The 21,278-nt window shown below is 46.5% G+C and overlaps 2 protein-coding genes across 2 annotated transcripts; one reads left to right on the top strand and one right to left on the bottom strand.

Moving 5' to 3' along the window:
- The first annotated feature begins 9,321 nt into the window (after positions 1-9,321).
- On the top strand, positions 9,322-14,022 carry LOC136452594 (uncharacterized). The gene is made up of 7 exons (XM_066453199.1): positions 9,322-9,870; positions 10,388-10,695; positions 10,839-11,561; positions 12,117-12,245; positions 12,350-12,553; positions 13,018-13,218; positions 13,323-14,022. The coding sequence occupies exons 1-7, from the start codon at positions 9,603-9,605 to the stop codon at positions 13,446-13,448; spliced, it is 1,959 nt and encodes a 652-aa protein (XP_066309296.1). The 5' UTR covers positions 9,322-9,602; the 3' UTR covers positions 13,449-14,022.
- A 426-nt stretch (positions 14,023-14,448) lies between these two features.
- LOC136450226 (potassium channel AKT1-like) lies at positions 14,449-20,319 on the bottom strand. The gene is made up of 11 exons (XM_066450593.1): positions 19,797-20,319; positions 18,184-18,549; positions 17,963-18,020; positions 17,558-17,875; positions 17,215-17,460; positions 17,021-17,119; positions 16,879-16,911; positions 16,608-16,793; positions 16,032-16,229; positions 15,868-15,943; positions 14,449-15,706 (listed from the first exon to the last, which is right to left on the bottom strand). Exons 1-11 carry the CDS (start codon positions 19,991-19,993, stop codon positions 14,823-14,825), a joined length of 2,661 nt encoding a protein of 886 aa, XP_066306690.1. The 5' UTR covers positions 19,994-20,319; the 3' UTR covers positions 14,449-14,822.
- Positions 20,320-21,278: the final 959 nt, after the last annotated feature.

Below are 21,278 nucleotides of genomic sequence, written 5' to 3'. Positions count from 1 at the left end.
GGGACCCAGTTGACGTTGCGATTGGCCATCTGAGGCCTAGTGTTGACGTAGAAACACGCAAAAGGCCCTACCTAGCACATCAACTGTCTGTGTTTCGAGTAAGCACCGGCTAGTAAATTTGTATATTGCGCGTCTGACCCGGATAGTGTGCTAAAAGGACACAAGGATTACACTGGTTTGGGCCAAATGTCCCTATGTCTAGTTTTGAGCTGCTCGTGTTACCAGCACTGAGTTTATAGTAGGGGGTTACAAACTGACGAGAGAGGGAGGTACTTCCCAAGTCTCTAAGGTTCGGTGTGTTTTTCGATGAATCGATCTCCTATACGGTGCGGTGAGCCGATCTCTCAAGTGGGATGCCCTGCTTTCCCTTTTATAGACCAAGGGAAAGCAGGGGTTACAGCCAAAGGGAAGAGGGAAAAAGAAAGAAAAATAAGGCTCCCGGGGGTGTGCCGTCCTCCTCTTCACGTGGATTCCGCTGGCCCTATAGATCGTGGTGACAGCAGCGTCGTACCGGGGTCCTGTTGGCTACTACAGCTTACATGCGGGCGTCGCTCGCCATTCTTGTCTTCCGTCCCATCCGAGAGGACAGAATGGTCAGAGGGTCCCCTAACAGAAGCCATGCGAGGGGCTAGCGGTAGAGTGCCAGTCAACTGACGCCGGTTGACTAACATTGGACGGTGGTCAGGCAGGGAGTTGGCGGCATAGTGACCACGCTTCCATCACTGTGGGCAATGTGAGTTCCCCGGGGTGACATGTCGTGGGGACGGGTCATGCTGAGATGTGACCACTCCCTACACGATGCCAGAAGTTTGACTTTGAGTGGTATTTTCTGGGCCGTAGTGGTTGGCGGCGACGTGAGCTTCTGTTAGGAACCGTGTTTCGAGGGATCAGGCGAGGCGGAGCCAGCTCTCAGACGTCGGCCGAGGCGGAACCGGCCCTTAGGGGTCGGCTGAGGCAAAGCCGACCCTCGGGGGTCGGCCGAGGCAGAGCCTACCCTCGGGTGTCAGATGAGGCGGAGTCTACCCTCAGGAGTCAGCCGAAGCGGAGCCATCCCTCGGACGTCAGGCGAGGCGGAGCCAGCCCTCAGATGTCGGGCAAGGTGGAGCCAACCTTCAGGGGTCGGACGAGACGGAGTCAGTCCTTAGGAATCAGCTGAGGTGGAGCCGACCCTAGGGGGTCGGGCGAGGCGGAGCCCGCGGGCTCGGTGTCCACCGAGGCGGAGCCAACCCTCTGGGGTCGGATGGGGCGGAGCCCATGGCCTCGGTGGTCAGACGAGGCGGAGCCCAGCAAAAGGTGTAGTCGCGCTCTTGACCGCTTCGGATGAACCAACATTGATGGTTATTAGCTCACCCTCTTTGGATACTCTAGTATTGGTCCCTGACACCAAGCACTTCATGGAGACCATGGGGCGAGCCTGTGCAAGCACCGTGTGCGGTGGCGAGCCGGCGCAAGCTCCGTGGCCACGCGAGCTCCACGGCGCACAGGGTGGGGGTCTACGGCAGCGAGGCGACACGAGCTCCGCGGCCACGCCAGCCCCTGCAAGCTCTGCAGCGCCTGGGGCAGGGGTCTGCGACGGCGTGTGTGGGGGGGGCATGGGCACACGGACACAAGCTCCGCAGACGGCGGTGCCGGACAGTTGCGCATGTGCTGGGCGACCGCGGAGAATCGGGGCGGACGTGGCCGCGAGCCCCATCGGGCGGTCGCGACCTCCGCAGACAGCGGCGACGGACGTCAGCGAGCGCTGCCGAGCAGCCATGAGCTCCGCCGGACGTCCTCGCACGAGCCGGGGTGTCGCGGTGAGGATGGGGAGGGAAGGGGAGGGCGCACGGGATCTGCAAGCATGGAATAGAGACGATGGATCCTTCCCCAACGCTCTGTTGTCTTCGTTTCTTCGCCTCTCGATTTTCATGTAGACTTTGAGTCTAGAGAAGAAACAGTTTCTACAAATTTCTGTCTCTCTCTTCACAAAAGCTGAACGGGCAGGGCAATAAATACATGTAGAAACTATGATAATTTCTACGCACTTTAGAAACTTTTGTGCTGGTACATGTACAGTGTAAGTGCAGTCACTGCTAAACCTGATGGAGTTACTACCTCAATTCTAAGTAACACTCCCTCCGTTCCAATAAATTTGACTCGATGTATAATAAGGGATAATGATTCTATTCATTCATATACTTAAATGCTAATGCGATTTTGCATTGACTCTAACTAAAATTGGAACTGCATCCTTTTAGGAGAACCAAATGGAAAATTGAGCCCCCGTCACATCCTCAACTGTCACTTGTCAAGTTTGATCCATTTTTAGCTTGATTACTGCACAAAACACGCATGGAGAGAGCGCGCGCGCCCCGTCAGCCCGGGAAACAAGAACAAATTTGGCGACATCCTTTGACTGAACAATGAATGGTGGCGCGGGACGGAGCTGTGTGTGGCCTGACAGTACGTGTGCGTTTATTCGTGGCACAGACGCGCGGCAGCACTGGATCAGTCGACGATATAGTGCTCGTGCTGCAATTCTAATGAGACAAGAGTCAGGCCGAGGCGTTGAATCCGAACTGTAGCAGCCTCAGCCTAGCGCACAGCAGAGCCGCATGCACGCAGCCGGTGCCTGGTCCCGCGCTGCTGGTACGTGCTGCCACGCGCTGCGGATCGGCCAGGGCGACGGGGACGGGACGGACGGGTCGAACGGCGTAACGTACGTGGGGTGTACCGCTCGCAACGGTCCCCGTCTAGATGCTGCCGTCTCGTATTCCGTTCGATCGTTGGGTCTACTCCGTACTTGGCAGGGACCGGCCGCGGCCGGCCGGGCCAGTTTTTAAAGTATTGTCATGATGGCCGGTTCATCATTACATGTGTTTCATCTCGTTTTATAGTCAAATAAAAACACATGTTATGAGCGCCTGAAGATCTAGATATGGATGCACTGTACGTCTCCCAAGGAAGAACCCGGGTGGGGTGGGGGATGGGATAATCTACATCTCAGGGTGTTCATTGACCGGTCATGCGTGTTAGCACGTACGCACGCGTGGCCAGATCGCACATGCATGTGCGCGCGCATCAAACGGTCCTGGCTATATATATATATATATATATATATATATACTCTGCAGCTGGCTACCGAATAAGTTATTAACATAAGCCAGCTACAAAATAAGTTATTCTGTAGCCACCTCCATTTACGATAATTTTATATACTAATTTACGATAATGTCAATACATATTTACGACAGTTGGGTTACTATAACACATGGCGATATTTACCATAACGTTATAGTAAACCACTTAGTAAGGAGTTACTATAATATCATAAATTAACATAGTAATTATCGTAACTCAAAGTGGCTACAGAATAAGTTATTTTGTAGCCAGCTACATGATAGTAGTTCTATATATAGAACTACTACTCTGTAGCTGGCTACAAAATATGTATTATCCTTATGTGTTATAGTAACTTCTTACTAAGTGGTTTACTATAACGTTATGGTAATATCCCTATGTGTTATAGTAACCTAACTATCGTAAATATGTATTGACATTATCGTAAATTAGTATATAAAATTATCGTAAATGGAGGTGGCTACAGAATAACTTATTTTATAGCTGGCTACTGAATATATTTTCCATATATATATATATATATATATATATAATATGCCGGGAGCCCAGGACCGGCACCACACAGATCTGTGTTGTGGGTATTCCAAAACTAGGGAACGTGCCGCCGGGCGCCGGGGGCGGTCACATGAATGTCGCAAGCGCCGAGCCGAGCCGCACATGGCACCGGACCGCACCTTTCGCACTTCCAATGATGCGTCTGTTTCAGGTAATGCGAGCATTGCCACCTGGTTTGTGTGCTATGAAAATGTGACGTTGTGTGAACGCGATCAAGCCGAATGTGGTGCTTTTCCTGTTGTTACTAAAAGCAACAAGACAGCGAGCGGTCATAGCGCTTGCTTGGTGACTGGATTCCTTTGTTGTTTCACCGTAGTAGGTGAGAATCCCGACGTGCCAGAGAACTCGCACGGCCCCGATCGCACTGTCAGGTCAGGCCACGGCATCTACTAGCTCTTCCGCGGCAGCTTTTCTCCCTCACGCGCGTGCGTACCGTACCCCTCTGGCTGTCTTGCACTGCGCCCCGGGGCCCGGGGCCATGGTCCCAGCAGTCAGTGGAGTACAGTACTCGTAGCTCAGTACGCAAGTCAATTCACGCGGGGGGCAGTGGCAGTAAAAAGGGCTGGAGGCGAGTCACTTTTCCCCGTGCTCAGTACTACTGCCATGTGCATGTGTTCTAACGGCTTGCAGGCCGCAGGAAGGGTACGTTAGTTAACAGGGGATGACACGACGCCACTTGCGGCTGCGCGGGGAATCGGCGGAGGAGCCCACAAGTCAGCAGCGGGGAATCAGCGGGTGGGCCCACAAGTCAGCAGTAACGCGTCTCAACCCGCGCTGCGTTCCACCGTCCTTTCGGCCGTTACTGTTAGATCCCTGACGCCTCCCGAGCCCCGAGGAGGGGAGCGCCTTTCGGCTGCATGGCCCTACGGGCTACGGGCTACGAGTGCACGCGAGGATTTTTTCAACTCTTTCGGCGACTGACGTGTGGGTCCAAACAGGAGCCCACACGGAAGCGGGCAAAGGAGGGGGCCTGTGCCTAGCGGCGCATGAAAAGCTGCGCCCTACGACTTGGCTTCGGGTTCGGCTCAGACCGCGATTCGACCACGCTGACGCACAAGCCGATTGGTCGATTCACCGTCTCGTCGATCCCACGTACTGTACCGGATATGCCCTCGTCTTTTGCCTTACTACTTGAGATTTTTTTTTTATTTTTAACATTTTTTAAACTATTTTTAATTCTAACAATGTTTATTTTTTTTTCAAGACTAACACTTTTGGCCGCGCTTATTCGCATGGCGCGGCGAACTAACGTTGTCGCGCCATGCATGGGGGGCGCGGTAGGAGCGGTGCGTGTATAAATCTTCACCCTGTCAGCGTCATGCGTTAAATCACGTCTTGCGTTGCTGATCGTGTGTGGAATGCAGGCGTGGGGGGAGGGGGGCCGCTAGCTCGTCGCGACGTCGCGCCCGAAAACACGAGACCAAATCTTTGACCGACCTCGCTCCGCTCCTGACCTCTGCTCGCCTGCCTGTCTTGCCGCGGGCTTGCCGCGCCATGCTCTGTGGCGCGTCAGTGCCGCGCCAAGATCCACGGCGCGGCAGCCCCGGCCACGTCAGCGTTCAGCGGCCCTGTCGTTGCCACGTCACTGATCCTACCACGCCCCCATGCATAGTGCGGCAACGTGATTTCACCCGGCCATGCGAATAGGCGTGGCCAAAAGTGCTAGTTAAAAAAAATAGTATTCGAATTAAAAATAGTTTTAAAAAAGTGTTAAAAAAATCCTACTTGACCACGCAGGCTCCTGTCATCAGTTGTCAGTACCGTGGCGTGCCCAACTCACAAGATGGAAGAGGAAGACCAACACAAAACGCTTGGTGATCCACACGTGTTAGCTAGAACTATATTACCTATGGACTATGGTGCAGGTCCGAGGGTCAATGATTTAGACGTGTTTTGGTCTCCGATGATAAGCGTAGAACCAATGTGTAAAGAAAGCTCTCGTTTTCGTGTTTTATAAAACACACAAAACGTTTATGACGAAGGAGCTCGGAGAAAAACGGAGACAATAGTACTCCTATATGCTCAGAATGCATGAACTTCATTTTTCAAAACTTACTCTATCGGTCCTATAAAAAAAATATAGCATTGATTTTTTTACCACAAATAGTATCATTATTATAAACAAAAATGTAGGTCACACGTAGATACTTTCTACGGTAACCCACTAAAAAAACACTATAGACTAACTTTTATAGAAATATTAGGTTATTGTCTATTTACATTGGTATCTCCTGTGAGACAAAGAGAGTACGTGCCATCTAATCTATCTTTTATACGTGTATACATACAATATTAAAACGAGAAAAAATCTTTCTCCAAATTTTTGTCTGATACTCTCTCTTTCGGTTAGTATGTACCTCCACTCCCCAAGCATAAGAATTTTCGTCTGGTTGTACTAAAGGTAATAGTGCATTACAGATAAGAGTATTAACTAGCGAACATATCCATGCATTGTAATAGGACGTACAACTATTGTACGACTATGCATATGACTTGCAGCTTGAAGATTTATACACGCACTACTCTAGCTTGTATAAACATGAGGGGCTCTAATTTTGCTCTAGTGTATATTATGTAATTATTTTCTAGAATCCTTTCCACTTTGAAAATAAAGTAGTTCTTGAATATTAATGTCGTACGTCTCTAAAAGGAAGCAATTGATGATCTAAACACTAATTTTGAAGTTCATCCCTCCATCCGGAAAAGAATATAAATTCTAGCATAATAGCAAATTAAAGTATCTCGAGTTTAACTAACTATATATAAATAGTTATGATGTGAAATAAGTATCATTAGATTTGTCATGAGATATATTTTCATAATATAATTATTTGGCGTTATATGCGTTAATATTTTAACTATATATTTAATCAAGAATGCGCCTAAAATTGCATTCTTTTCTAGAACGCCTATAGTCCTGTCAAAAGAGAGTTCCTTTCTCGAGACTATTTGCTTTGTATCAATCAATCATTGCCTGCACAAGCTGTAACATTGACATTCTTTAACACTAATAATTTAACATAGCCATGCAAATCAAGAAAATTTCCACGTCGCCAACCAAACCCAAAACGTATAAAAAACCAACAGGGAAGAATAATTGACAATCATGCATCCAGCAGCTGTTGTTGAACGGGGGTTTCGCGCCAAGACATTATTACGACGCAAAGCTCTACTCGAACCGGGATTAAACTACGCGAACAGAGCATCGAGCATTCGAGCTCAAAAAGAAAAAAAGCTGAGGTTAAAACTGAACAAATTATACTGGCCCCCCGTCTAATTAATCCAAACACTATTGAGGGGGTGTTTAGTTCACCCCAACTCCCAACTTTAACACTATGCAAAAAGAAGATTCCCCGTCACATCAAACTTACGGTACATGCATGGAGTACTAAATGTTGATGAAATAAAAAACTAATTGTACAGTTTGGTTGTACTTTGCGAGACGAACATTTTAAGTCTAATTAGTCAACGATTGAACAATTATTACCAAATACAAACGAAACGCTACAGTAGTCAACAGTGCGCTACTGGAATCCGGCGCGCGCCAACTCTGGCCAACTAAACAAGGGCTGAATGCCAACACTATTTCTTGTCAGTTGTCAGTATGTGAATTGTCGTCCTGTTTAGTTCGCGAAAAGTTTTCCCAAAAAGTGCTACAGTACTCGTCACATCAAATCTTGCGGTACGTACATAGAGCATTAAATGTAGACGAAAATAAAAACTAATTGCACAGTTTGGTTGGATATTGCGAGACGAACGTTTTGAGCCTAATTAATCTATGATTGAACACTAATTACCAAATAAAAACGAAAGTACTACAGTAGCCAATTTTCGCACTTTTCGCGAACTAAACACGCACTGTGACTAGCAGGAGGCAGCGCCAGCACCTACTCTGCTCTAGGGGATCCAGGCCCACGCGTGAATCACTCCACGCTGGAAGTGGGGCCTCCGAGGCGCATGTGCCGGGTTGGGCTTGCAGCGGGGCCCGCGCCGTATCTGCAGGAAAAGGAGCGTATGGGGGTGCGGGGACGGGGAGCTGGGGAGTGGCTAGCCCAGGCAGTACGAGACTGGACAGCGGGCGTGGAGCCACCCGTGCCGCGGCAGGGGAGCAGCGAACGAACGGCTGCGATCGCGTGCACGCCGCGCCTCCTCCCGCTAGTCCCGACCGTTTGGGGTTGGGGCCGGTTGGTGGCTGGGGGGTACTGTGCTGCTGCCGGGGTAATATTGGCACCACGGGTCGCTATGGGATGGGATCACTCCTTTTGCCGGCGCAAACGGGTGGTTTTGTTCTGACAGGTTCTATGAAATATTTGCACCCGCTTGTAGGGTGGAATTTTGAAGAACTCCTCTATCGAAAAGAGAGAAGGGATGCAACGTTTAGTTCCTATTACTTTCATGGGAAATTAAAAACGTAATTTTCGTATTCTTGCATACTAACAATGGTGTATGTCAGACAAAGTGCACATATTAACATAAGCTTTACAATCAATAAATACATGGTCTGGATGATGATCCAGGTTCATTAGCATTGCACTTTCGATTAGTATTGCCCTTGCGAATGAGTCTATTGACAAGTTAGATATCAATACAATTCATGTCATTGTAACTATCTTCCCTCATATCAATGACCGCGTGGCAATTTTTTTTTGGTAATCAGTATGGATCCCACATGAAATGGGGCGAGATTCATAGTTAATTGCATTTTAACTAAGAGGACTAAACTGTATATTATGTTGATATAATAAACTGAAGACTTATACCACCTTATACGTATTTAATAAATAGAGGTAGAATTTTGTTTCAAACAAAAGGACTTGAACTGCCTTCGAAACCCAATCAAACTTAACATGGTTCAAACCTTTCCCTATCCACTCACCCACCACAAAAAGTTTACAAGTTAGGCTCCTGAGACATATCTATATTTGTTTAGTACTTCGGGTACTTTTCTAGCGAATAATGCAAATGGTTTATTAAAAAATATTGATTCAAATATATTTACAAACGAAGATAAAATGTTCTAAACACAATCTATATGTAGAAATCGTTTGGGCCAACTCAACTTAATATGATGTATAAACCAAATTATTGAGGAATGAGACTCTTGACACACCAAATGTGTAAGAGAGAGCACAACATGGTTAACATAGATGTGTGCTATCTTTTATATACAGTGAGAGATAGATATAGCGATGAGGCTTCACTGTAGTTGGTTTTTGCAGTTGAGTCATTAATTGGTGGACTTTGATTGCACTGTAGCTAGTGCTGTAGCTTTTTGTGAGCGGAGATCTTGCAGCTGCAGCCAGCACAGCCCAGCAGGCTGATTTCTTCTCCAACATAAGCTAGACCTCTTGTAACCGAAGGACTCCATCTGTCTCCAACGCAAAAAACCTGCTTCTACCAACAGTAGCAACAAGGAAACGAACAAAACCAAACAATAAAAACCTTTGGGATACAGACAACAAAACCAAAAGCCAGAGGCTCCTCGTCTCCTACCTCACTTCACCACACTAACAAAAAATTTAATGAACCAGTCACAGCCAGAATTAACACAATAAATAATTGACATGCCCTGCAACAAAAAATAAATAAAAAATCACAAACCACTGTTCCATAAGTACCCTCCCCCCTCCCGTTCCGCCTCTCCCCTCTTCTCCTCTTCTCGTATGCCCTCCGCCGCTTCCGCTGTTCGCAGTGCTGCCTCCCCTCTTCTCTTCGCCCGTCGGGCCGCTCCGCCGTCCCGGAGGCTCGAACCCCTTGGCCCGCGCACGGGACCCTAAACCCGCCGCACTCGCGCGGGGTTCGCCCGCGACGCATGCGCGGCGGCGGCTGGTAGCCTCGGCCGCCGGCGATCACCGGAAATTTGTGGTGGGGACAGTGCGGCGGCTTGTACAAGCGCCGGAGACGACGGGAGTGGGGAACGCAGGGAGATGGCGGCAGCGGGGAAGGGCTGGGCGGAGCGGGTGCGCCGCGGGGTGAAGACCGTTTGGTTCATGGTCGCCATGTTGGCCTCGCTGCTCGTGGCGTCGGCGCCGGCGCTGGTGGCAGCGGGCGACGTGGCAGTGGCGCTCTGGCTCGAGGTGCGGCTCGGCTGCTTCCGCGGCAACGGCCTGCGGGGCCACCTCCAGCGCTACCGTTTCCGGAACTCGCTTGCCGACATACCTCTCTTCTCCGTCGTTCGATCCATCGTCATCACTTGTAAGCCCTCCCGCTGCCTGCTAACTCCTCATTGATGCTTCAAAAAGGGCAAACGACCTAGAACCAACCCGTTCGTTTGAGTTGGATTTCCTTTTCTTCTTCTACTTCTCCCCTTTGTGATTATTTGCTCTGGTGATGTAGAGGGTCTGTTTATATTTTTAGAATACAAAATTTTTGGGGTGAGGTCTTAGCTTGAGAAGATCTTTTTGCATTCCTCTATGAGGATTTGGTGATCTGAAAGCTACAGTACTCACTACGTCTGTGCTTGTCTTCTTTTGCTTGGACGGAGCTTTCGGCGAAATCTGCGTGTATCTGCAGTTATTAATCACAGAATAGCTGTTGCTTGCTCTCTTTTCTTGGGAGGTAGTTAAACTAAGCCTGTTGTTTAGCTGGACTGGTTGTAAGAAATTGGGAACTTATCGGATCAGTTTCAAGCACGCGTCTACCAAGTTCTGCTCTATTCTTATAATCTTATTTGAGAGCAAAAGACTAACCTAATGTTCTGCTGCTTCTGCAGGTGTATACCTCATGTCTGATACTTCTGGCCTCTCTCATGGTCCTTACCTTGGAACAACAACTTTCTGTTCCTTGGCTTCTCTGCTCATCTTGTTAATTAAGGCATCTGTTTATAGTCCGGCGCAGGACATTGGGCCTGAGCTCTCGCCATCATTACCAGATCACAAGCTCAATCTCAAGAAGCTATGGGGAATGCCTGTACTTTTCCTGTCTTCCTTGGTGTTTGCTCTTGGCCATGTTATTGTTGCTTACAGAACAAGCTGCAGGGCTCGACGGAAGCTTCTCATTCACCGCATTGACCCTGAATCGGTATGACTGCCATGCATTTGGTCTTATAAACCTCACTTTGTTATCAATTTATAAATAAGCTGTGATTCTTGCTTTACAGCTTGATCTTCGATTGATGTAAACTTTGATGATTTATGAATTTGTTGTTTTCCTACTGTTTTCAGATTTTAGCATACAAGAATGCCTTTTCTGGATGCTACAAGGTTCCACGGTCTCCTACACCGTACAGTGGAAAGCTTTTTACAAGGAGTGAAAGTGAGACAAAGAGGAAAACACTTATCCAGGACGATCGTGATTTGCCAATCAGTTTTCTTGCAGAAAGTGATAGCATGTTCATACCTTGCCAGGGGATCACTATACACTACAAAGTTTCCGATCCAGCAGCCAGCCTACCTTCATCCCCTGACTCCTTTTCAGAGAGAGATACTCATCACGATGTAATTTCATCAAGCATTTCTCCTAGAAGACAAAGACATGAGAGTCCACCATCTGCTTCCTCTAATACCCGCCGCCTACTGAATAGGAGCTTTAGCCATCAATATCATCATACTTCGCTATATGCACCACTATTGGTAGAACCAATGGCATCTTCAACTTTGTTGGATGATATCCCTCTGATGTGTCTTGATGATGGCAATGCTGATGGATGTTTGAATCATGTGGGCTTTGACCTTGAGGCTGGAGGGCAGGGTAAATTCGCTGTAGTTTTGGTGCATGGATTTGGAGGGGGAGTATTCTCGTGGAGACATGTTTCCAATTTGCTAGCTCGACAATTGGGCTGCACTGTGATGGCCTTTGATCGCCCAGGATGGGGATTAACATCTCGACCTCGCAGAAAGGACTGGGAAGATAAGAACTTACCGAATCCATACGAGGTGGAGTCTCAGGTGATCCTTTTCTCCACTCAAAATGCAAGTCTAGTAACTGCAGCCAGCATTTGGTCAAAATTTGTATTTTATCACTTAGTGTATACTTCACTGATAAAAGGTCTCATAGAGCATTAAAAAATAGTGCATAAGCATGAGGAATCTTGTCTTCCTAGGCCACATTTCTGTCAGAATTAATTTTCATTTTTATAAGTATAATCACCTGAATGTGTATTTCTAGCATCCACCCTCAGGGTGGTATATATTGTCTATGAAGTAAGAAGTGTTTTATGCTACTAACGACTTGTAAGAGGACACCTTTTATTGTAATAACTACTGTCTTAAATTTAGTCCAGGGGCAAAAACCTCCTGCACTGAACATTGTTTTTCCCTTTCTATACTTAGAAGACATCATGTTTTTTTTTAGAAAAGGGAATATATTAATATCCCAGCTTCTGCATCGACTAATGCATATAGCTGAGAAGAGATCATGTTTACAGAGAACATTTTGTATGATCATGTGCAGGTTGATCTTATTTCATGTTTACAAACAACATTTTGTATGATCCTGTGCAGGTTGATCTTCTTATTTCATTTTGCTCAGAGATGGGTTTGCATTCTGTGGTTTTAGTTGGTCATGATGATGGGGGTTTGCTTGCCTTGAAAGTTGCGGAGAAGTTGCGAACTTATGGAGGTGATAGAAAGGTACTTCCCTTTGCGAAATTAGCTTGTTTTTATCTCGTTTTGTTTTGGATGGAAGTTAACCATCATGCAAGGTTGTAGTGAATGTTATTTGTTTGCTTTTGCAGTTTGAAGTGAAGGGAGTAGTTCTTATTGGTGTAAGCTTATCAAGAGAAGTCATTCCTGCATTTGCTCGTATACTCCTGCATACACCTCTGAGGAAAAAGCACATGGTTCGGCCACTTCTACGTACTGAAATCACTCAGGTCATCAATCGGCGGGCATGGTATGATGCCACAAAGTTGACAACAGAAATTCTTAACCTATACAAGGTAAGCACACCTAGTGATTCTTACATCTCCCTTTAATATATTTTTCAAATCATTGATTTTCAAGCTAGTTTTGGGAAGCTTTCGTACAGATGTGATGCATATAATCTTGTGTTTATTGCACTGCTATTATTTTGTCCTGCGAAAAAAGTATCCTTACATCTTATACCTTCCGTTCCAAATTATAGGTCATTTTGGGCTTTTCTAGATACATAATTTTTATTATATATCTAGACAGCTTATATCTAGGTACGTGTTAAAAAGCTATGTTCTTAGAAAAGCCAAAATGATCTATAAATTGGGACGGATGAAGTAGTCCTATTCAATAACTAATTTCTGGACAACTATTTAGTATCTGTAGCCTTCGTTTTCCATCCATGTGAAAGACATGCAATGTTAAAATGCACGTGCTTTGCTCATTCTGTGGACATTGAACTGTTGACCGACTTGAATTGATTTTGTGTTAGGCTCCGCTATTTGTTGAGGGCTGGGATGAAGCACTTCATGAAGTAGGCCGGCTTTCGTTTTCTACTGTCCTACCATCAAAAAGAGCAGCAGATTTACTAAGATCAGTGGAAGAGCTTCCGGTTCTGGTGGTAGCGGGCTCCGAGGATGCTCTTGTTTCTGTGAAGTCGGCACAAGCCATGGCTTCGAAACTTGTAAATTCTGTAAGTAATCTGCTCCCATTTGTTAGTCGAGCGTGTGATTTTGGTAGGGACTTGATTTTGTCTGGCAGGTATTCTTAACAATCCACTGCTTTTCACTTGTGCAGAGGATAGTAACTATATCGGGGTGTGGACATCTGCCGCATGAGGAGTGCCCCAAGGCGTTGCTCTCGGCTCTTTCTCCTTTCATCTCTACATTGGTACCCTCAGAAGATTTGTTGCAAAGACTGTAGAATATAATCGTTCCTTCTCGTTTTTTTTAAAGATTTTTTCCCAGTGTTTCCGTCCTCCACATTTAGTAGACCCCAAGTTGGTGAGTTTGTATGAGCAAATGTAGCGCGAAGTAGTAGTGGAGCCTGACCCAAAATCTCAAGGGTTCCTAGAGCTCCCCTGATTTTTTTGTCACATGTAATGGTTTCCCCCTGAACGATTTCAATTAAGCAAGTTGAATCTGTACAGCACATGCTTTGTTCCGTTCCTCCTCAGCCTGGGTAGATATTATATATTTGAAGGACTGGGATAAGTGAAGCATTTTCGGTACTCAGCAGCACATGTCCTCATTGGCTTTGTGGCTGGTATCATGTGCTGTGGATCCAGCAGGGGATGCCTAACAGTTCTTTGAATGAGCACAAGTGGTGGAGGTTGAGAGGTGTAGCTGAGCAAATAAATTTGAAGATCTTCCTTCCACTCAAGCGCCTCTCCGCCTCACGTGGTCCTGCTTTGTGATTCGCAGGGAGCCCCAATGCTCTTGGTTGTGCCACCCACCAGGCGATGGGAAGTTGGCAGTTTGTTCATCAAACTTCACAGGCGATCACCGTGGCCTGTGGGGCTTCAGATTGGTAGTTGGCTGTTTACACTCGCGGGATTGATTTTCTTGTATGAGGTGTGTTCATCAGAATTGCAAGCATGGAACCGTATGAACTCAATTAACATGACTTTGAACATACTCCTCAAGTTCACATAGCATTGCCAATTTGCCATGCTATTGAATATTGATGCTGACAAACTGCAAGGTTCCAAGATTGGGCTAGGGCTTTTCCCATCCAGGCCTCGTTCAAATGCTGCGTTTGTAGGCCGCTTCTCTAGCCCATACAGGGCTGGCCCATCCAAGAATGAAACTTGCAGGCGGCTTCTCGAGCACTAATGCGCTCAGCCGTTCAGAAACCAATAAAAACTGAAATAACAAAAAACGATTTGAAATAGCAACTAAAATAAACTGATGGGATCAGTATCTCACAAATTCATTGACTCACTTCCATAGAACGCTTGATCTCAAAAGACAGAAAAAATCATGTAATTACATTTTGTGGGCCCCTTCCCTTGGAAAAGAGAGGGCGAAACTACAGTCTACTGGACCAACTGACTACAAATTCATTTCCAAGCTAGATACATCCTACAGCTTCAAAACTATCATGGATATACTTCAATTTACATGGCGGGCAGTTAGGGGAAAAAAACCATGGTGGGCATGCACATCGTCGTCAATTCTTCAATGCGGAAGAGCTTCATTGGTGACTTTAATCATTATTATATACTTACCCAACTTGGATCACAAGGGCATATTTTCCCATATTGTGTGAAATTGAAATAAGGGCACCACAGTTGGCTCACTTATGGTTTGGCCTAATTTGCGCAACATCTGGCACCCAGTCATCACTGACGAGAAGAATATGATCACCGTCTCTGATAAGCTCCACCTCATCAATCTCAGCAGCCCCAATTGTCAGGACCTTGGCAGGCTTGAAGCCGAACTTCTTTGCACCTAGTTCGAGAAGCTCAGTCATCGACCGTGGTAGGCGCACGAGCTTCCCTGCAGCGTTCCCCTTCTCAGGGCAGCTGATTGTCACCCTGATGAGGGAGTCGTGACGGCAACTTGGACCACCTGTTCCAGCAAGGCCTTTCGAGAGCAGACAGCCAGTGTCCTGTCGGGCCTGGGATGAAGAAATGACACCGAAAAGAGAATTTTGGAAACTGACCCTCTTTCTGAGGAGCTTCTGTGGAACAACTTTGCTGCGTACTTCGGCGTCTTCATGGTTCATGTTTGGCATTGAGGGTTCACTGTTGAACCTCCCTATCAGCATAGGTGCCACTCTGCCACTTGAGGCATGCTGCCTATGTGCTTTTCGTGATTTAAAGAGAACCTGAATGTCATCATGGGCTTGCTGATCAGCTAGATCTCTTGCTGACCAGCCATTGTTGTCCTGCTTGTCGATGTCAGCTCCATGTTCCAGCAACAACTCAGCCATCTGAACATTCCCGTCACAGACCGCACGATGCAGCGGTGTGGTTCCATCTTTCGTTGAGCTGTTTATGTTGCCACCATAACGGATAATGTTCTCAAGCAGTTCAGCATCATTTTCCTCAACAGCGATGCAAGCATACAAGGCTGTGTCTCCAAATGATAGCTCTGCACCACTCTCTACTAACAGCTCTATCACTGCATTATGCTTTTCACATAAAGCCTCCCATAGAGGCACTTTTCCTTCGGAGTCTGTAATGGATGGAAGGGTAAAAGGAGGTGAACTTCAAGACTCATGGCAATCAATGAAGCATGAATTCCTAACTAGTAAATTTAGTTTTCTTGGTGGCAAGAATATCACCAGCTCTGGTCAATCTGTAAAAGATGTATCACAGTTATAGTTTTATTCGTACCTCTAGCATTGGGATCAGCTCCGTAGTCTAGAAGAAGCTTGGCACATTGTTCGTCTCCTTTGGAAGCAGCTATATGCTGTAAATAATGAAACGAATACTGTTAAATTTCTTGCTTAACAGAAATATGTTCACTCACACATATGAATCAATGGATATGCATATACCAGTGCCGTATGCCCATTGTTATCTGATTCATTTGGATCCAAACCACGCTTCAAAAGTTGATGTAACATAAAATCATCTCCTTTATTTACTGCAAAGCAGAGGGTAACTGGCAAATCCAGATGACCCCGCGCTAGCATGTTCTCAATCTCCTTCAGAACACCCACCATTACACTGTTGCCTTTCTGCTCTTTTAGTAACTACAACCACAATAAAAAAGAAAAAAAATCATAATCTCAGTAGTAGATTTAAAACCAATGGAATTTCAAAATACATTTTCACTATTGTTGTGGCTGGTGATTATCAGGACCATGAAACGAAAAAGTCATGCCACAGTTAACATGACTCAAGAACCTAATATACGGCCTAGTGATTACCTGAGAATAAAATGTCGACTTACACATATTGTTAAGAAAGATAATACAGGGATAATAATGGAAACCTGATCTAAATGAGTAAATGGGTTGGTTCAGCTTCCTTTTGACCTTTTCTATGTCAAAACTCTACAAGTACAAATCGAATATAACTGAAATATGCAACATCAAAGAAAATTAGGAAGAATAATGTTGTTCCTGTACCTGCATAAGGTTGTTCATTATTATTGTTCCATCTGCAACATTGGATTGAACAAGGCTGAGAAAGGCAGTGCGATTCATACGCAGAAGCTGGCATAATGATTTTGTTCGAACTGTGAATAGTTGGGGCCTATAGCAAAGAACCCCAATTTCTCCAACAACATCTCCTGCCTTAGCCACTCCAGCTATCTGCAGGTACCAGCATATTATGTTAAAAGGACAATGTGATCAATAAATTCACTGCCACTTGAGCATCAAAGCGCATAAGACTTGCCTGTTCTCCGCCATTTCGCAACTCTATCAACTCCTGTAGAAGTGACAAGCATATCAGAATGACCATGTGATTTGGTTTCTGCGCAATAGCAAAACTACTACTTTTCTTCCCCAAATTTATTTATGCATAATGGTATCCTTACCGCGCTACCAGTAACTAAAATATAAAAGTCTGTGGGTGCTTCATTCTGCAGAATCACGTCTTCCCTAGGTGGAAAATATTCAGCTTTCATCTCAGAAACCTTTTCCATGGAAAAACACAAAGCAAGATAAGTACATGATGAAGCAGTGGTAAAACATTTTAAATGGATACAAAATGGAACTTGCATAGCCTCACCAGTTGAAAAATCAGGTCATTGGACACCCCTTCAAACAAGTAAACCTTTTGGACAAGATTGAAAAATTGATACTGAGAAATGCTGGATCTTATAGCCTTAGGAAGCGAATCGAGGGTCTCTTGTTGTTGAAGACCTTCTGAATCTGTCCTGAACTTCAAACTAAGATGTGAGATCATCTGATCTTGGAGCCGACTTGGTAACTGATTCCTTAGTGCAAAGCTGGTTGCTGCTTGAATTGTATCTCTCTTTAATCCAAAACATAACAGAAAAAAGCTATTAGGTGCAACTTCAATATGAGTCTTATAAAGGTTGACATCAACAAAAAAGTGAAAAACAACTCACATATTTTCGAGTACGGCTGGTGCCATGGACAACCAGATTGGTCATGTTACCAATCAAATAGGCAGTCAATCCAAGGTTGAATAGCATGTAGAAAATGTTGAATATCATCTCCCTTGTGTTCTCCGCGTGCAAATCACCATAACCCACAGTGGTAAGAGTAGTGATTGACCAATACACTGATACTACATAGCGAATCCACAAACCCCGCTGATGAAAATCTGGCATCGAATTGCCAATCCACGTATCCCTTGGGACAGGATACCTATCAGCGAGAAGATAGTAGAAGCACGCTGAACAGTGGACAGCAAAAAGCGTGACCTGCAAGATCAGAGGTAAGCAAATAAGCTGTCATCCGTCAACAATATTAAGATTTACAGGAGAGTCTCAAATGAATTGCTTACTTACACATATGAGCTTTGCGCATCGAACCCAGAAGTAATTGAAATGTCTATCTTTCTCCAATCTAAAAAGTAAGAAGTTTTAAGTGAAAACATTAGCTAGACTTTTGAATAACAAGACAAAATCGTGATAAACGGCACTATACAAATTGATTATCATGCAATAAAGCATTAGTCTCATATACACATACACCTGCGCTCAAAGCACATACACCATTGTTAACATACCTAGCAAACAGAGAGCTGACTCTACGGAGACGCCATAGACGAAGCATGTTGAAAAATCCATATGACCTGAGGTTTGGTGGTAGTATCTTCCGAGCAAATTCACTTGGGATGGTGGAGGCCACGTCAAGAACAAACCAACTGGTAGTATACCGCCAAGCTATCCTTTTTGGATCATCTTCAAGCAAGTATGTCATTCTATCCAAGTAAGCTACAAAGAAGGTCAGGATGATGTCGACTGCGAAGAACGCATTCACGACATTGTCCACTGCAGCTAGGGCGCCTGTTGGTTTCCGAATGAAGCCAAACTCAAATGGGGAAACCCATGCAGAGTATACCACAAGAATTATGAGAAAAGTCTCCCAGCATCTGCATAGAATCAATAACCATCAGAACCATTTCTTCGTGTTGTAACTAAAATATCATTTATCACCAGCAAAATCGTCCTGCTTATGCAAGGGTGAAGCAACAATATCTATGCAAAATTAGTTTTGTTAACTATTAAGGCATAATTGCTGTCAGTTAAAACTACTACTGAAGTAGTGCTACAGTGACTATGATTACTACTAACTATATAGATGATACCTTCTGAAAAAGGAACACTGCAGAAAAACTGACCAATTATGTAATCAGAGTTTCAATCTTCTGTAACGATATTACGTTTGTAAATAAATTATGTAAAAATCGGACACAGCCGACACTGATTAGAATAAAGTAATAAACTAAAGAGCACACCAAAAAAGTTGACCAATCATGTAAGAAAAACGGGCAAAACAAAAGCTACCCTGGAAAACACAGACATGTCACCCACCGTAACTAAACAACTCAGTAAATTACAAAACGATTCAGAAAAGGTTTTCCAGAAAAGGTTTCCCACCAGAATCCCGAGAATGAGCACTTTGGACAACGAATCGTTGCATAAAGAAGAGCAGAACGTGAATAGAAGAAATGCAGAGACGTCACCATCGATATCACGCCTCTCTTGTCTCTCTAGGAGTTAAAGGAAAATTAAAGCTGATGCGAACGATCTAAGAAACCAAAGTAAACAAAATCAAAGCAGAAGTGCGACTTCTAAAAAAAGCAAAACATAAACAAATCAATTATTGACTTCAAAAAGGAAAAATAATTATTCAGTCCTGGTCAAACCAAGAAAGCAGTAAAAACATATAAAAATCCATTATCTGTTTACAATCGAAGAGAATTGGAGACAAAAAAAGAAAGAAAAAAGAAAAGAAAGCAGTGCACGGGTACAAACAACTTTGAGCTACAAAAAACAAAAGAATTCACAAGCCACCCCTTCTAATTCATGGAAACATGTGATGCACTTTGGAACTCAACAATTAGTGAACCACATACGAAGAGAAAGCTCGGCCGCTATCTTCATCCAGAACTACAATACTCCAAGCAACTCTTCGCCGACCATCACCAAAATTAGAGCAGGCAGAGCAAGCCACCGGTGATGCAAAAGCAACAGGCCAACAATGCAACGACAACAAGCCACGTTTCAATCCAGCCCACAGAGATTGAAACCGGTAGGCAGGATGACACAGCTAGGCAAGCAGAACCGAACGGGAACTAGTAGTAACGAGGAGGACGCGGGCGCGGGCGCGGCGAACCTGTATCGGCGGTCGTAGGGCGAGACGATGAAGGGCCTGAGCTTGACGCGGCGGTTGCTCCGCGCGCCGAGCGACGGCAGGATGCCGCTGGAGATGCTGTAGTGGCTGCCGTCCCGCGACAGCTCCCTCTCCAGCGCGGCGCCGCGGCAGCCCCACGGCCCGCACGCCGCCACCCTGGAGGATCCCCACCCTGCCATTGCCCCCCACCGCCTCTCGCCGTCTGGCGGCGATGCGGTAAACCCACCCGGGGTTTACGGTTACGGGGAGAGAGATGGGGAGGGTCGGAGTCGGAGTCGGAGTCGGAGCGCCCCCGAATCTGGTAGCCTGTCTGTGTGTGATTAACTAAGGATCGGATTGTCTAGTCAATCTTTCCCCTCGTGTTTCTATCTATTTTCAGCTTCGCCGCCGCGGCGGAGGCGTGGCCGTGGGAGGAGAGTTGGAGCGGACAGCGGAGTTGGGTTGGGTGCGGGAGCAAGCGCGCGCGCTTGGCGCCGTTTTATGGAGTGGCTTCTGAGAGAGGAGTCGGTAAGATGACACGGGAGGGCTTTCCGGACACGGGATTTGCCTTTTGCCCGGCTGCGCGCCTGCCCGCTCGCGCGCACTCTTGGCCGCCTGTGAAACGCGGGAGGGGGTGCCCACGGATCGTTTGGGCGCCGCGGCGCGGTGCCGCTGGGCTGGCGTCTGCCTATCTCCAACGCTCCGTGACAGGGCAGCGGCGAGGCCGAGGCGCCAGCACCCAGAAGGCAGCAGCCCAGAGAGGAAATAACATTGTTTTAGAATCGGCCGTATCACGTTTGACGAGAGATATTTTAACTCTTATAATCACGATTATTATATATAAGTGTCCGGAAAGAAACTCTCCATTATCTAATAGTTAAAAAGAGACGGACAAAAAATAGATGACTAAAAAATAGGCTGAAATTTTACCTGCAGGCGGTCGAGTCACCGGGGCTCACGCTGCCCTCCGCGCGCAAGGGCGGTGGTGGCGCGGTTGCGAACCGGCTGCCGCGCTCCTTCCACCCGTCGGCAGTGGCACCGGGATCCGTGCCGGCGTCGCCGGTCGACTCGCCTCCGCGCTGCGTCCCCGAGCAGCTGTAGCACCGGCATTACGCCGCGTATAGGCTCACGGGCTCCTCCTCAAGCCAGACGTGCCCACGTCCGCGCCGAGCAGGGCGACGAAGCTCGAGCAGGCTGCGACGGTGCACGAGTAGGCTGCGGCAGCGGTGCGCGAGCAGGGCAGTGGCGCTCGAGCAGCACGACGCGCGTGACACGCGAGCTGGGCTGCGGCGCGAGCAGCACAGCTGGCCGGTTGCCGGCGAGCCATGGCTGTGAGGATGGAGAGGGAGGGATTGAGTCGATGACGCGTGGGCCCCACATATCACTGAGATGGAGGTTGCGTGTCAAAACCGCTCAACATCGGTCAAAACAGCCTTGCCCCCGTCCAGATGTTAAAATTGAACGATTTTGACAGTTGGGGTATCG

Source organism: Miscanthus floridulus, chromosome 5, assembly GCF_019320115.1.
Source record: "Miscanthus floridulus cultivar M001 chromosome 5, ASM1932011v1, whole genome shotgun sequence".
Classification (NCBI taxonomy): Eukaryota; Viridiplantae; Streptophyta; class Magnoliopsida; order Poales; family Poaceae; genus Miscanthus; species Miscanthus floridulus.
Note: the sequence above shows the minus strand (reverse complement) of the source record. Positions and strands in the feature narration are given on the sequence as shown.

Excerpts from the sequence above, each read along its gene's own strand:
- LOC136452594 (XM_066453199.1), top strand. The coding sequence starts at position 9,603 with ATGGCGGCAGCGGGGAAGGGCTGGGCGGAGCGGGTGCGCCGCGGGGTG. Across the intron at positions 9,871-10,387 it reads TCGATCCATCGTCATCACTT|GTGTATACCTCATGTCTGAT; the intron begins GTAAGCCCTCCC and ends CTGCTTCTGCAG. Across the intron at positions 12,246-12,349 it reads CTTATGGAGGTGATAGAAAG|TTTGAAGTGAAGGGAGTAGT; the intron begins GTACTTCCCTTT and ends TTGCTTTTGCAG.
- LOC136450226 (XM_066450593.1), bottom strand. The coding sequence starts at position 19,993 with ATGGCAGGGTGGGGATCCTCCAGGGTGGCGGCGTGCGGGCCGTGGGGC. Across the intron at positions 16,912-17,020 it reads TTTTAGTTACTGGTAGCGCG|GAGTTGATAGAGTTGCGAAA; the intron begins GTAAGGATACCA and ends TCACTTCTACAG. Across the intron at positions 16,794-16,878 it reads TGCGAAATGGCGGAGAACAG|ATAGCTGGAGTGGCTAAGGC; the intron begins GCAAGTCTTATG and ends TGGTACCTGCAG.